The sequence below is a fragment of the Cherax quadricarinatus genome, chromosome 68, assembly GCF_038502225.1.
Source record: "Cherax quadricarinatus isolate ZL_2023a chromosome 68, ASM3850222v1, whole genome shotgun sequence".
Classification (NCBI taxonomy): Eukaryota; Metazoa; Arthropoda; class Malacostraca; order Decapoda; family Parastacidae; genus Cherax; species Cherax quadricarinatus.
This window is the reverse complement of record NC_091359.1, coordinates 17,383,717-17,398,960: the sequence shown is the minus strand read 5'-3', so window position 1 is coordinate 17,398,960 and position 15,244 is coordinate 17,383,717. Positions and strand designations below refer to the sequence as shown.

At 38.7% G+C, this 15,244-nt stretch overlaps 1 protein-coding gene across 3 annotated transcripts in view; it reads left to right on the top strand.

The window, feature by feature from the left end:
* The first annotated feature begins 262 nt into the window (after positions 1-262).
* LOC128697716 (glyoxylate reductase/hydroxypyruvate reductase) overlaps positions 263-15,244 on the top strand; it is a 34,855-nt gene continuing 19,873 nt past the window's right edge. Inside the window, exons 1-4 of one of the 3 annotated variants that reach the window (XM_053789572.2) lie at positions 263-536; positions 5,916-6,011; positions 12,702-12,832; positions 14,055-14,137. In XM_053789572.2, the coding sequence (XP_053645547.1) occupies positions 403-536; positions 5,916-6,011; positions 12,702-12,832; positions 14,055-14,137 (444 nt within the window). In that variant the 5' untranslated portion in view covers positions 263-402. Of the gene's footprint in view, positions 624-1,512; positions 1,587-5,915; positions 6,012-12,701; positions 12,833-14,054; positions 14,138-15,244 lie in introns of those variants that run through there. The other 2 variants (XM_053789573.2, XM_070099735.1) reach the window with 2 other exon arrangements.

Genomic DNA, 15,244 nt, shown 5'->3' with positions numbered 1-15,244 from the left:
CTTACACCCCCTAGACGCTGTATAATCCCTACGGGTTTAGAGCGTCATGATAATTCCACAAAATAGTTATTAAAACAAACTCTCCAGGGCTATACGTAGAGGAAATTCTCTCAGGGTAAACAACATGTGATCACACATCAATAACAAGTGTGATCAGGACACACACAGCTGACTGCACACTCAATCATTCACGGATACATTTTTTTTTTTATGAGGTCGCATGTTGCACAACCTTATTACTACATGTAAAGATTCCATTATTGGATTTGGCTAACGCAGTTGTTAAAGTAGTAATTGTATACAGTTGTCTTTTTATTGTACAACTGGAAGTGTCCGTGATTGCACTCTCCATGACGTAGATGGTGGAGTGCCATGCTGAATATTTTTATCGTGTGTTAAGATATGATGCTGGGGGTGCCAGTGTATGTGGCACTCAGGCTAGGCACCTTCACCACCTTGCTCAAGACCAAGACACTCATTAACCATACACCCTCCACAAAGATTCTAATTCTGACATCTCTACATCATCTAAAAAGGTAAAGGCTGACATTGTACTTCAAGTGCCGCGGGTGACACGAAGATTAATTGACACCAGGAAGCCATCAGATTTAACCAGGAACTTGGTGAATATAAACAAATTTCAAGTAATAGATATAGGAGTTATGTGTGGCCTGGTAGTTAGTCCCTAAAGTACTTACAAGTAGTTACAAATTCCCTTACCAGTTGCTTAGGATATTTATACACCGAGATGTATATTTCTCTGTGTATATACACAGCGTTTAATCTCTATTTTAGGGATAAAAGTATTTTTGTCTGGTGAAAAAGTTACGTGCAGTCTTAATTACCCCAGTGTAGTAGAGAGGCTTTAAACCCCATTAACCCATCACCGGTTCCTTGATGCCGGGTAGGGGCTCTTGATCCAAGGAACTTGATTTATCCTCCCCTTCCTTGGATCGAACATGAATAACACTCCCCCCCGTTCCCAGGTGCTATATGACCCATATAGGTTTACTGCTTACTCCCGATTAAAATAAAATAGAAAGTCATGACTAGTTTGAAACCATTATGCACTCCATGGCCATCCTGTGGGTGGTAGTTACCCCATTCAAATTCAAATTCAAATTCAAAGTTTATTCTCTATAAAGATTACAATGTTGAATTTACAGAATTTGGTTGTTGTGTGGTTTACATGTAGTAAAATAATGATTACAGAGTGTACCACTAAAACACCTAGCATGGCTAGGCATTTCGGGCAGACTTAGTTTAATTCTTTATTTTAAAATTTTTCAAATTATGAGGTAAGTTGGTATTATGGCTAAGTGACTAAATACTAGTTTGTGAGTTTAGCAATGTGAATGCTTTTGTTTTGGCACAGTACATAGTTTCAGTATTGGAGTATCATAGGATTCATTATTTTAAGATTGAGATTAATATTTCTGTTTATGGTCAAATGGGTGAGTGAGTGTAAGTGTGAACCACCAGGTGGTATTCGTGTAGTTAGTTGACGGGGTGTATCAGGGAGATAAGATGTTTTCTAATGGTAGTTTTGAAGGTGATGAATGTGTCTGCAGTTCTAGAGTTCTCAGGTAGGGTGTTCCAGATTTTAGGGCCTTTGACATACATTGAATTTTTGTAAAGGTTTAGTCGGACATGGGGAATGTCGTAGAGATGTTTGTGTCTGGTGTTATGCCTGTGGGTTCTGTCACAACTATCAAGAAAGCGTTTTAGGTCAAGGTTGATATTGGAGTTTAAGGTCCTGTAGATGTAGATTGCACAGTAGTAAGTGTGGATGTACTGAACAGGGAGTAAGTTTAGATCTATGAAGAATGGGGGGGTGTGTTGCCAGGGATGGGATTTAGTGATTATTCTTACTGCAGCTTTTTGTTGGGTTATTATTGGCTTTAGGTGTGTTGCTGCAGTTGATCCCCAAGCACAAATAGCATAGGTGAGGTATGGAGAAATAAGTGAGTGGTATAGTGTGAGAAGGGCATTTTGCGGCACGTAGTATCGTATCTTGGAGAGGATCCCAACTGTTTTGGATACTTCTTTGGTTATGTGTTGGATATGGGTGCTGAAATTCAGGTTGTTGTCAAGGTATAGGCCTAGGAATTTGCCCTCATTATGTCTGGTAATTAGAGTGTTGTCGATCTTAATGTTAATTTGTGCATATCCTGCTCTGCTACCAAACATAATATAGTAGGCTTTGTCAGTGTTAAGCTTAAGTTTATTGGCTGTCATCCAAGTCGATAGTTTGATCAGCTCCTCGTTAACAATGGTGTTGAGGGTGGCAAGATTAGGGTGAGAGATGACATAAGTCGTGTCGTCAGCAAAGAGAATGGGTTTCAGGTGTTGGGATACGTTTGGAAGATCATTGATGTATATGAGGAAGAGCAGGGGACCAAGGACACTTTCCTGTGGAACTCCAGTATCAAGTGGCCGTGTTGTTGATGCTGTGTCTTTAATGGTAACATACTGATACCTATTAGTAAGGTAAAATTTGAAATAAGCAAGCGCATGGCCTCTTATACCGTAATGGTCAAGTTTGTGGAGTAGGATGTCGTGGTCTACTGTGTCAAAAGCTTTTCTTAGGTCAATAAAAATTCCTAGTGGATATTCCTTATTTTCCAATGCTGTGTAAAGCAGATCTAGCATTTTTATGATTGCATCATTAGTGCTTTTATTTTTCCTAAATCCAAATTGGCAGGGGTTGAGTATGTTTTGTGCTGTTATAAATGAATATAGTCTCCTGTGCACGAGTTTCTCAAAGATTTTGGATAGCAATGGTAAGTTTGATATTGGCCTATAGTTGTTTAAGTCTGTAGGGTCACCACCTTTATGTATTGGTGTAACCCTTGCCATCTTGAGTAGTTTCGGGAAGGTGCTAGTTTCTAGTGACTTGTTAAAAAGTAATGAAATAGCATGCGAAAGGATATGGGCCGCTCGCTTGTACAGTAATGGTGGGACATTAGACAGATTCCCTGAGTTGTTTTTAAGTGACTTTATAATCTCGGTGACTTCCGAGGGCTCAGTTGGTGCAAGATACTAGAAGGAATTTGGGAAATTCCCATCTAGGTAGTCAGCCCGGCATGGGCATTAGTATGTGGGATTTTATTGGTGAGATTAGATCCTATGGTTGAGAAGAAGTCGTTTATCTTGTTAGCTGTGTCAGTGGGATGTAGTGGTGTTTCATTAGGTTTAGTTAGGACAATATTCTTGTTTTTTTTTCAGTTTGTGGGTCCCTAGAATCTGAGAGTGTTTTCCAGGTCTTTTTTATATCTCCTCTAGTGTCTGTGAATCTACTGGAGTAGTATAGTTGTTTGGCTTTCTTTATTACTTTGGTGAGAACTGATGAATAGTGTTTAAGAATATCTTTGTGTATTAAGCCCTGTCTATATTGCTTTTCATATTGGTGTTTCTTGTCAATGGATTTCAGAATGGTGCTGGTTAGCCATGGGCAACCAAGCCGTTTGTTTGTGATCTGTTTCATTAACATCCTAAGACAGCTTTATGACCCTTGTGGGTTTAGTGCTTAGTTCTGATTGTAATAATAAATCCTATGGGCAGTAGTTACCCCATAGCCATTCTATGGCTGGTAGTTAACCCATATCCATCCTGTGGGTGGTAGTTACCCCATTAACATCCTGTGGGTGGTAGTTACCCCATTAACATCCTGTGGGTGGTAGTTACCCCATTAACATCCTATGGGTGGTAGTTGGTCCATATCCATCTTGTGGATAGTAATCATAGGGTTACAGACAATGGGGTCCAGGGACTGGGCCCCAACATTTGTATTTGCTAAATAAATTTACAGTAGTCATGAACTACAATAATTTATTGACTGAATTGTGAACAATAGTTCTGAGTTTATACAGGCATCATTTCAGTCATAAAATATTACAATATGGTTATCTGTGATCATGAGTTATTTATAATAGCTAAAGTTAAGTTATATTCCAATATTGCTAATAAGTTTATTTAGGTAATTAGTTTAACCTATGTGTAAGTTACCTAGGATAAACAAATAATGGTTATAACCATGACCCAAATTTTTAAAGGGGTGGACTGGTAAGCCAGCGGAAGGCCTCGGTCAGATGACCAAAAGCTCCAATGACAGGTCATCATTGGACTAAGACCTGTGACAGGAAACACTTGTCCTGTTTCCTGATGAATCTTACCTAACCTAACTTACGTAGGATAACCTAAAAACATCAGTATCTTATTTCCACTATGGTCCTTGTGATTTCCATTGGGGACCTTGTGATTTCCATTGGGGTCCTTGTGATTTCCATTGGGGACCTTGTGATTTCTATTGGGGACCTTGTGATTTCCATTGGGGTCCTTGCAATTTCCATTGGGGACCTTGTGATTTCCATTGGGGTCCTTGTGATTTCCATTGGGGAACTTGTGATTTCCATTGGGGTCCTTGTGATTTCCATTGGGGTCCTTGTGATTTCCATTGGGGTCCTTGTGATTTCCATTGGGGACCTTGTGATTTCCATTGGGGTCCTTGTGATTTCCATTGGGGTCCTTACAAAATGTAACTGTGGATAAAATACCTGAACATTTCTTGAACACTTGTATTCCAACACATATTGGCACAGGGCATGACAGTAGTCCCTCTAGCAAAGTTTACATTTAGTTATGTCTACAGCTGTTGATGCAAACTTCTGGAGGTATCTCATTTCCAGCCAAAGCCAGGTAGTAGTGTCATTGAAGAATAAGTAAGTTTATTTAGGTACAGGTACACATAAATACTATTACAAAAATTATTATACATAAGTAACATGTGTAATTACATAGAATAACCCAAAAAAATGTCAAGAGTGACTTACTGCCACTGGGGAGAGAGTCTGCTCATATTGTTGGATGTGGATGAGAGGACACAAGGTACACACATTTACAACATCATTGGACCCCAATGGAAATAAGTCACTTTGTCTGACTTTTGGGTTATCTTAGGTATGTAAGTTGATTTAGGTACAGGTACACATAAACAACAATTGTCATACATAGTGTAAGTTACCTAGGATAACCAAAAAAGTCAGACAGTGACTTATTTAAATTGGGGTTCTTTATGCACATGTTACTATGTATGACAATTGTACTTCTGTGTACCTATACCTAAATAAACTTGCTTGTGTTTAATTCCTGGGGCCTTGGTCACTCCAAATGGTTACTTCATGCGGAGTAGCCAAGGTCCCATCCAGGACGTATACACATCCAATAAAAATATCCTAAAGTGTATGCACCTGTGTCCTTTCATAACAATAATAATGCTTTATTTTTAAATGATACAGTTTTTACGAAGTTGACTGACATTTAATAGTACATGTGGAAAGTCCATTACCAGTATATATAATTACAGTCCCTATCATAAATTTGTGTTTCAACTTAAATACTGTAATGACAAATTACTAATACATAGCACTAATATACAAAACGTGAGATTATATGATGTTTTAATCTAGGATATCCTTTCAATTCCCCATATGGTAAGTGCTGTGCTACCTATTTATAATTGCCTAGTTCCATAATGATACCCCTCAAGGAAGGTTCCTTGATGTTGGTGAGGGGCTCTTGATTTAGGGAATTGGATCTGTGCTCCAGTTCCCCGAATTAAGCCTGAATGCCTTTCACATCCCCCCCCAGGCGCTGTATAATCCTCCGGGTTTAGCGCTTCCCCCTTGATTATAATAATAATAATAATAATAATCCATAATGATAATAATAAATTGCATTATAATCTGGAGGAAATGGAGTATTTTTTATGAAATATGTACATATCATAATCTAATGAATATAGACCAGCTCAGAAGACCATATGAAGAGAATAATGTCTATAGGCTCTTGATAGATATGTTTTATAAACTAAAACGATGTCCATTAATAGCATTGCTTACATTTTTGATTTTCAGAACCATCTCTGTATCAGCCACTACAATGTCAAGACCCAGAGTACTTATTACCAGGAGAGATGTACCACAAAAAGCTCTAGACATCATAAATGATAAGTAAGCTCCAAAATTTAACTCATAGCTTGTGTATGCAGTATAGTTATATAATTTTTCCTTTAATTTACAAACAATGAAAGCTCATCTCTTTTTTTTTTGAGGGGGGGAGCATAAAAGACAGACTAATAAGCAATATTTATTACTTTTGTTATATTTTTTTACAACAATTTCCATACTCTTTGATTTAAAAAAAAAAAAAACATTCCACAGGAATGTGCCAGCAGATTACATGAGTTGTCATTTTAGATGAATTTTCCTTGGGGTCCCTTGGTAGAAAATGAAATATAAAACTGCCACACACACACAGTGTGACTTTGTCAATGGTCCAAGTCGGACCGAAACGTCGTCGTAAGCTTCTCTCTTTTATGTGCGGGTTATTTGTGTATCGTTCCAGTCACGGTATTGTGCCTTTTTGTTATTTATTTATAAAACTGCCCTTCAAATAAATCTCCCCTTGACCTTGATGCTGGTGAGGGGCTCTTGATCTAGGAAATTGGATCTGTGCTCTAGTTCCCTGAATTGAGCCTGAATGCCTTCCTTCCCTATGGGTTTATTGCTCCCCCACAACAATAATAATAATTAAAATTTCACTCTCTCTGTTTTTCCAATCCCAACTTTATGGGATGTACAAATTGCATGGAGTCCATAATTTTTTCATTTTGGTCACCTTCCAATGATAGGAAGACAAAATGGATGAGAGTTAGTAAGTAATTTTATTTTGGTACAGGTACAGAATCCAATTTGAGACCAGGCTTCACAATCCAGTTTGAGACCAGGCTTTGCAATCCAATTTGAGACCAGGCTTCACAATCCAGTTTGAGACCAGGCTTCACAATCCAATTTGAGACCAGGCTTCACAATCCAATTTGAGACCAGGCTTCACAATCCAGTTTGAGACCAGGCTTCACAATCCAATTTGAGACCAGGTTTCACAATCCAACTTGAGACCAGGCTTCACAATCAAATTTGAGACCAGGCTTCACAATCCAATTTGAGACTAGGCTTCACAATCCAGTTTGAGACCAGGCTTCACAATCCAACTTGAGACCAGGCTTCACAATCCATCTTGAAACCAGGCCTCCCGTATGATTTCTTGTTCAGCAAAGTTGTTGGAGCTCACTTCCAACTTAGCTATGATAATCTGGCAGTTCTTACACATCCTGTAAGAACTTGTAAAACTGTTACAGTACAGGTGGGTCCCACTTATATAGCAGGTTAGGTTCAAGGCAACTGCTGTAAAGTGAAACATAACCTTTTATCACTTCCAAATACATATAAAAGCCTGATAATATGTTTACACTATCATATATTAAGTGAACAATAGAACTAGGCCTAAAAAATGCATATACAGTACACATTACTTAAAATATTTTCGTCCTTAGCTTATAGTGAGTGGTGAATATATTTATTGTAGGAAGTCTGACTAAATGAAGAATGGGTATAACTGAAAACTGCTGTATTAGCAAAATGCCTTAAATTGGGGTCCTCCTGTATCATAATTTTTATATAAATGTAAAAATAAATACGACAAATTTTTGCAAAAATATATTTGTGATCTATCAGAGTTTTTGTAACAATGTTTAGTATGTTTGGCAAATTAGTTTTTATACAGTAAATCTTTTTTTGCTTATGTGAAGTTGAAAAATTTTGCAAATTAAGGTGATTATAAGTTAAACACTCTGTATAATATAGCATTTCTTGACTGAAGAAATCTTAATAACACTATTACAAAAAACCCACAGATCACACACAGGCCTAGAGTTTTATAACTCACTTGCCATGGATTCAAACCCCCACCTGTTCTGTAGCAATTCTTATTATGTTTGGCAGACAACTTTTGATTTCTCCAAAAAAAAGTAGTAATATAGGTCATTCTGTTAGAAGCTTAATGTTGCACAATACTAATATATACAGTGGAACCTCCACTCACAAGTTTAATCCGTTTCGTGACCTTGCGCATATCTGGATTTGCTCGTTTGCAGAGTCAATTTTCCTCATTTAAATTAATTGAAATGCAATTAATCCATTCCCGGCTCTCGAGAGGCACGACAAGATACTTCAATATTTCACTAATATCATCTATATGGTTTATTTATTTATCACAATTCATCTAATATGACATAATAAACAATATAAATAACATAGAAACCTGATATACAGTGGACCCCCGCATAACGATATTAATCCGTTCCTGAGAGCTCATTGTTATGCGAAATTATCGTTATGCGAATGAATTTTTCCCATAAGAAATAATGGAAATCAAATTAATCCGTGCAAGACACCCCAAAGTATGAAAAAAAAAAAAATTACCACATGAAATATTAATTTTAATACACACAAACTGAAAAAGGCATGCACAATTACATGACACTTACCTTTATTGAAGATCTGGTGATGATTGATGGGATGGGAGAAGGAGAGAGTCTTAGTGTTTAGAAGGGGAATCCCCTTCCATTAAGACTTGAGGTGTCAAGTCCTTTTCTGGGGTTACTTCCCTTCTTCTTTTAATGCCACTAGGACCAGCTTCAGAGTCACTGGACTTCCGTCGCACAACATATCTGTCCATAGTGGCCTGTACCTCTCGTTCCTTTATGACTTCCCTAAAGTGTTTCACAACATTGTCAGTGTAATAGTCACCAGCACGGCTTGCAATAGCTGTGTGAGGGTGATTTTCATCCATAAAGGTTTGCACTTTCAGCCACATTGCACAGATTTCCTTAATCTTTGCAGTAGGCAACTTCTTCAATTTCTCTCTCCCCTCCTCCGAACCAGTTTCCTCAGGTCTGGCCTCTTGCTGTTGAAGTTGATCTAGCAGCTCATCAGTGGTTAGTTCTTCATTGTCCTCCTCCACCAACTCTTCCACATCATCCCCACTAACCTCCAACCCCAAGGACTTTCCCAATGCCACAATGGATTCCTCAACTGGCATACTCCTCTCAGGGTTAGCCTGAAACCCTTCAAAATCCCTTTGGTCTACACATTCTGGCCACAGTTTCTTCCAAGCAGAGTTCAAGGTCCTCTTGGTCACTCCCTCCCAAGCCTTACCTATAAGGTTTACACAATTGAGGATATTAAAGTGCTCTCTCCAAAACTCTCTTAGAGTCAATTGAGTTTCTGAGGTCACTACAAAGCACCTTTCAAACAGAGCTTTTGTGTACAGTTTTTTGAAGTTTGCAATAACCTGCTGGTCCATGGGCTGCAGGAGAGGAGTGGTATTAGGAGGAAAAAACTTCACCTTAATGAAGCTCAAGTCCCCATAAAGTCGCTCTGCCACGTCTGTAGGATGACCAGGGGCATTGTCTAACACCAGGAGGCACTTAAGGTCTAATTTCTTTTCAGTTAGGTAATCTTTCACATTGGGGGCAAATGCATGGTGTAACCAGTCATAGAAAAAGTCCCTAGTGACCCATGCCTTACTGTTTGCCCTCCACAGCACACACAAATTAGCCTTGAGGATATTCTTTTGCCTGAACGCTCTGGGAGTTTCTGAGTGATACACTAATAAAGGCTTCACTTTGCAATCACCACTAGCATTGGAACACATCAACAGAGTAAGCCTGTCTTTCATTGGCTTATGTCCTGGGAGTGCCTTTTCCTCCTGAGTAATGTAGGTCCTGCTTGGCATTTTCTTCCAAAACAGGCCTGTTTCATCACAATTAAACACTTGTTCAGGTTTCAGTCCTTCACTGTCTATGTACTCCTTGAATTCCTGCACATATTTTTCAGCTGCTTTGTGGTCCGAACTGGCAGCCTCACTATGCCTTATCACACTATGTATGCCACTACGCTTCTTAAATCTCTCAAACCAACCTTTGCTGGCCTTAAATTCACTCACATCATCACTAGTTGCAGGCATTTTTTTAATTAAATCCTCATGCAACTTCCTAGCCTTTTCACTTATGATCACTTGAGAGATGCTATCTCCTGCTATCTGTTTTTCATTTATCCATACCAATAAGTCTCTCAACATCTTCCATCACTTGCGATCTCTGTTTCGAAAACACAGTTGAACCTTTGGCAAGAACAGCTTCCTTGATTGCCGTTTTGTTGCCCACAATAGTAGCGATGGTTGATTGGGGTTTATTATACAACCTGGCCAGCTCAGAGACACGCACTCCACTTTCATACTTATCAATGATCTCTTTCTTCATCTCTATAGTAATTCTCACCCTTATTGCTGTACGGTTGGCACTAGAAGCTTTCTTGGGGCCCATGGTCACTTATTTTGCAGATAAAATCACCAAAAACACTGTAATAATACGAAATGTTTCGATTGTATGCTTGGATGTTACCACGGAGGCTGGCTGGTAAACAATGCCACCGGCGGAACATGTGAGGCTGGCTCAGGCCGCACATTAGACGCGTCTCGGACGAACAGCGTTGAGCGGGTTTTTTAGCGGTATGCGAGGCAAAATCTTAGCGATAAAATGTATCGGTATGCGGATTTAACGTTATGTAAGGCCAACGGTATGCGGGGGTCCACTGTATACTCTAGAATGAATAAAATACAGTGGAACCTCAAAAATCGAATGTATCACATATCGAACGTTTCGAAAATAGGACCATTTTTTCGGACAAACTGTGTCCCTATTATTGAACGCGCCCCTATTTTCGGACCACCGGGTACGGGACCTGTCTGCCGGCCCGCTCTGTCCATGTCCCCGCACAGGCGCCGTGAGCAGTCTAGCTTTGTTTATGCTTGAGTGAACACTAACCTGCACTCTCATTCACGCATTTTACGATTATTTCGTTGTGTTTAGTGCTTGTGGGACTGTGAAATAAGCTGCCATGGGCCCAAAGAAACTTGCTAGTGGTACCCCTGTGGTAAAGAAAGTGAGAAACACCATAGATGTGAAGAAGGAAATAATACAGAAGTATGAGAGTGGTGTGAGACTTGTTGAGCTTGCCAGGATGTATGGGAAAAACAAGTCGACCATCGGTTCTATCCTGTCAAAGAAAGAACAAATCAAGGAAGCTGATGTTGTGAAAGGTGTTAATATAGGGAGTGGATGAGGTGCCTTCTTAAAAGATTAAGGAGATTTGTGCCAAGTGGAATAATGTCCAAATGTTTGTTTGTGCAGAAGTACCACCCTGAGCAAGCTGAAACAAGCCATCTTTGCAACAAGTTCAGTGACAGAACCATGTCCCATTTTAGGGAAATGTTAAAGAGGCACCAGAAACAGAGGACTGTGGACAGTTATTTTGTGAGACAGGGGTCCAGTGACTCTCAAGCTGGTCCTAGTGGCATTAAAAGACAGAGAAGGGAAGTAACCCCAGAGAGGGCTTTACCTGAAGTCCTCATGGAGGGGGATTCTCCTTCCAAACACTAACCCCGACTTCCTCTCTCCTCCTCCCAGTCTTCCAGATGCCATCACCAATCTTTAATAAAGGTAAGTAAAAATGTTATTTTATATGTATTACTACGATGCAACATCTCCCCAATGAAAAGCAGGGGTGTCACTAGCACGTTAAGAGACCATACAATAAGTGTCAGGGGCCCGAGACTGTTCAACTGCCTCCCAGCATACATGAGGGGGATTACCAACAGACCCCTGGCAGTCTTCAAGCTGGCACTGGACAAGCACCTAAAGTCGGTTCCTGACCAGCCGGGCTGTGGCTCGTATGTTGGTTTGCGTGCAGCCAGCAGCAACAGCCTGGTTGATCAGGCTCTGATCCACCAGAAGGCCTGGTCACAGACCGGGCCGTGGGGGCGTTGACCCCCGGAACTCTCTCCAGGTAAAACTCCAGGTCCAGGTAATACATAATTAAAAACTATAGTATTTGTTGTATGTAAAACTGTAATTAATCTCTATAAAATGTATTTTTTGTGTGAATATTTTTGGGTTTCTGGAACGGATTAATTGTATTTCCATTATTTCTTATGGGAAATATTGCTTCGAATTTCAGACTTTTCGAATTTAGAACTAGCTCCTGGAACAGATTAAGTTCGATTTTTGAGGTTCCACTGTATGTCATTCATGTAGTGGTATGGGCGGCGTCGGTGGTGGATGAGAATTTGGAGACAGGACAAGATACTTCTTGAATAATTTTGACAATATCATCTCTATGGCTTATTTATCTATCACAATTCATCTGACATAATAAACAATATAAATAACATTATTGTAATAATTGTATAAATAATGTCAACCCATTTATGACTGCATATTGGAAATGAATATCGCCAAAGAATCGAACATTTCTGCTACTTTGAGCTCAATTTCAAGGTACTTTTCATCATGAAACCAATCAAAATCATATTTATTTCTGTAATATATCTTCCATTCTATCAAATGAGACCAAAAGAAATGAGAATTTAACCATAAAAACCATACGAAAATACCGCTAAGGTGAACTCCATTATTTATGGTCCAATTTCTTTTATTTTTAGTGTACATTAAGAAGCATCTTTCCATAATATATTGCCCAAGTTTCAGTAAGACAGTCCAACAAACAAATGAGATCCAATTCCCTAGATCAAGAGCAAGAGCCCCTCACCAGCATCAAGGAACCTCCCCTGAGGCCCGCTCGCTTATGGAAATTTCGCTCGCATATGGAAGCAAAAAATCAACCGATCAACTGCTCTTGTTTGGAAAAACTCGCATGTGGATGCGCTCGCAAGTGGAGGTTCCACTGTATTTAATAAGCAAAGATCACCATGAAATATATGAAGTTCATTTGTATTAACAGATGTGAAGTAGATATATGGCATGAATCTTTCCCAATTCCACGTGATGAGCTACTGAAGAAAATCTCCGGAAAAGATGCCATATTATGCTGTGTCACTGAGAAGATTGATAAGGATGTACTGGATGCAGCAGGTAAAGTGATGCATTTCATACTTTCTTATTACACAGAATATAAGAGTGTATAATAATTGTTAAGCGGTATGCTAAGTGTCAGTGGAATCTGCAAGATGAGAAGAGTACGTATTTGTTTCTCACAGTGGCATTTTGTATTCCTGGTAGACTAATGCTTGGAGTCAGGGGTGTATATTCTTGGTGTGCTAGGCAAGTGGTGCATGCCCACCTAAGATGGTAAATTCATCATAAATACTAAGCTCACTCAGTATAATCATGGATCCTAATGGGAAACTAATTTTTCTGTCCCCTGGTTGTGCATGGTAGCACAGTGCACACCCTGTGACAGTAACTACCATACGCCACTGCTTGGATTGCTGCTTAGCTCGGTGACACTCATTTTTACTATTCTACAATGCTATATATTTTTTTTTTCATTTTGCTAAAGTCTTTCTTTTGCTGTAGCTTTCCTCTTGTATTCTCAATTTTGCAGTACTATATATTTTTCTAGGATAATCAGTATTCTTGCCACACAGTCTTATTTATGAGTGCAAGTTAGGGTGACTCCTCTTTATTATGGAGAAAGACCAGCATGTGGAATTTCCTGGAAGGTGTTTTGTGTTCTCCAGTCTTTGATGTCTTAGAATTCATTAATATATTAGGAGATGATTCTGTGAGGTTGTTCCTTTAGGTAAATGTGTGTCCTGTCCTGTTATAAATGCAGAAGATAAATTATAAATATTAATAACATAGACACTTATAAAATTGTTTTGACAGGGATGTTGGCACATTTAAGGAGAAACACTAAACCTATTAGGATGACAATGATAACACCTGGGGAATAGGAGGTAATCAGGTTTAATCCAGGGAAGGGGAGATTAGCCCTAATTCCTTATATTAAGAATCCTTCAGCATCAAGATGCCTCTTTCATTGTTTGATAGGAATGAATGCTCAAGCTGGACTGTGAGTTTCTGTAATTTAGTGGATGGAATTATATATTTATGTAAAGATCTGGGTCAGCGATTTCTGGAGTGTAGCAGCTAATTTTGTTTGTCTTATCAAAAAGAGATTGTTGGTTCAGTTTCTGGGTGATATATAATGTTTGGTCATATTCCATCTAGGAAAGGTAGGGAAAATAATGTAATAAGATGATTGCAAAAGCTGTTTATAGAGAAGACCAGAAGACTACATATTAAGCTGGTAAACTGTATTAAGTATTATCAATTATTTTTTCTTTAATAGGACCTAACCTGAAAGTTATTGGCACAATGTCTGTTGGACATGACCATCTGAATCTAGAGGAGATAAAGAGACGAGGTATTAAGGTAAGTACTTAATATACCGGTACACTAAATATCTTAGTAGAAAATAAGGATATATTTTTACTAGAAATAAAGCCAATGTATATATTTTTCTCTTTAACTTGGCTTGTAAAATAGACTGAAACTCTCTTAAAATTAGATTTTTCAAAATATTTGACTTGGGAATGATAGATGCAGCATATTCACAAGCATAAACATTATACAGTACAGTTATTTTTAATTTTCACAATAACTAGCTTAGCAACCTTACCTAGACTTGAGAAGAATAATTTTTATCTAATACAGTCTCTCCTCACTTAGCAACTTACTCATTTATCGACGCCTTGGGCTTACGATGGGCTCTCTGACCAGTATGCATACCCAAATAATGTATATTAGAGCTGATTTCCTCAATTCTGTTTATTACCTTATACAGTACAATGCTGTATAAACATTTAAAAACATACCAGAAATGTTATAAATGGTGCAAAAGTAACACTAAAACAACATCAGAGATGATTGACACAAACCCACCACCATTATAGTATGCTCCTCAGCGACGAATTCGTTTACTGACGTGGTCTTAGGATCGGAACTCCATCATTAAGTGAGGAGAGGCTGTACAAGTATAGCTTAAGACTGCCTAGAGTAATATAGGTAAATCAACCTAAATTCATTTAACATTATTTATAATTAATTCATTATATAATGTGCAAGACTTGAGTCTTGAAGGTGGGAAGTAGAGTGCCTGCACTCTAAAGGAGGGGTTAGAGATATTATTGCTGTTGGGAGAGACATCTGAACTGTCATATCTATGAGCCTCTGGCAAGACAGGGATAGTATAATTGATGGTGAAAGTGCTTCTTTTTTGGGTCACTCTTCCTCAGTAGATGATGACCAGTGTATGGAGACTCCCCTACATATGAAGATTCATGTTCTGAACTTTCGATAATAAGAACAATTTGCCCTGAAGTTGAAAATTTCGGCATAAGATTGTTTTCAGTCCACTGTGTGATGGCGGCAGTGTAGTGCGGGAAGCGACGAGACATAAACAATACATAATAAGTTAAACTAGTGGCATCATTCATACGTGTGCTTGTGCTTTCTCCACAAATTCAGTGTTATTTGTGA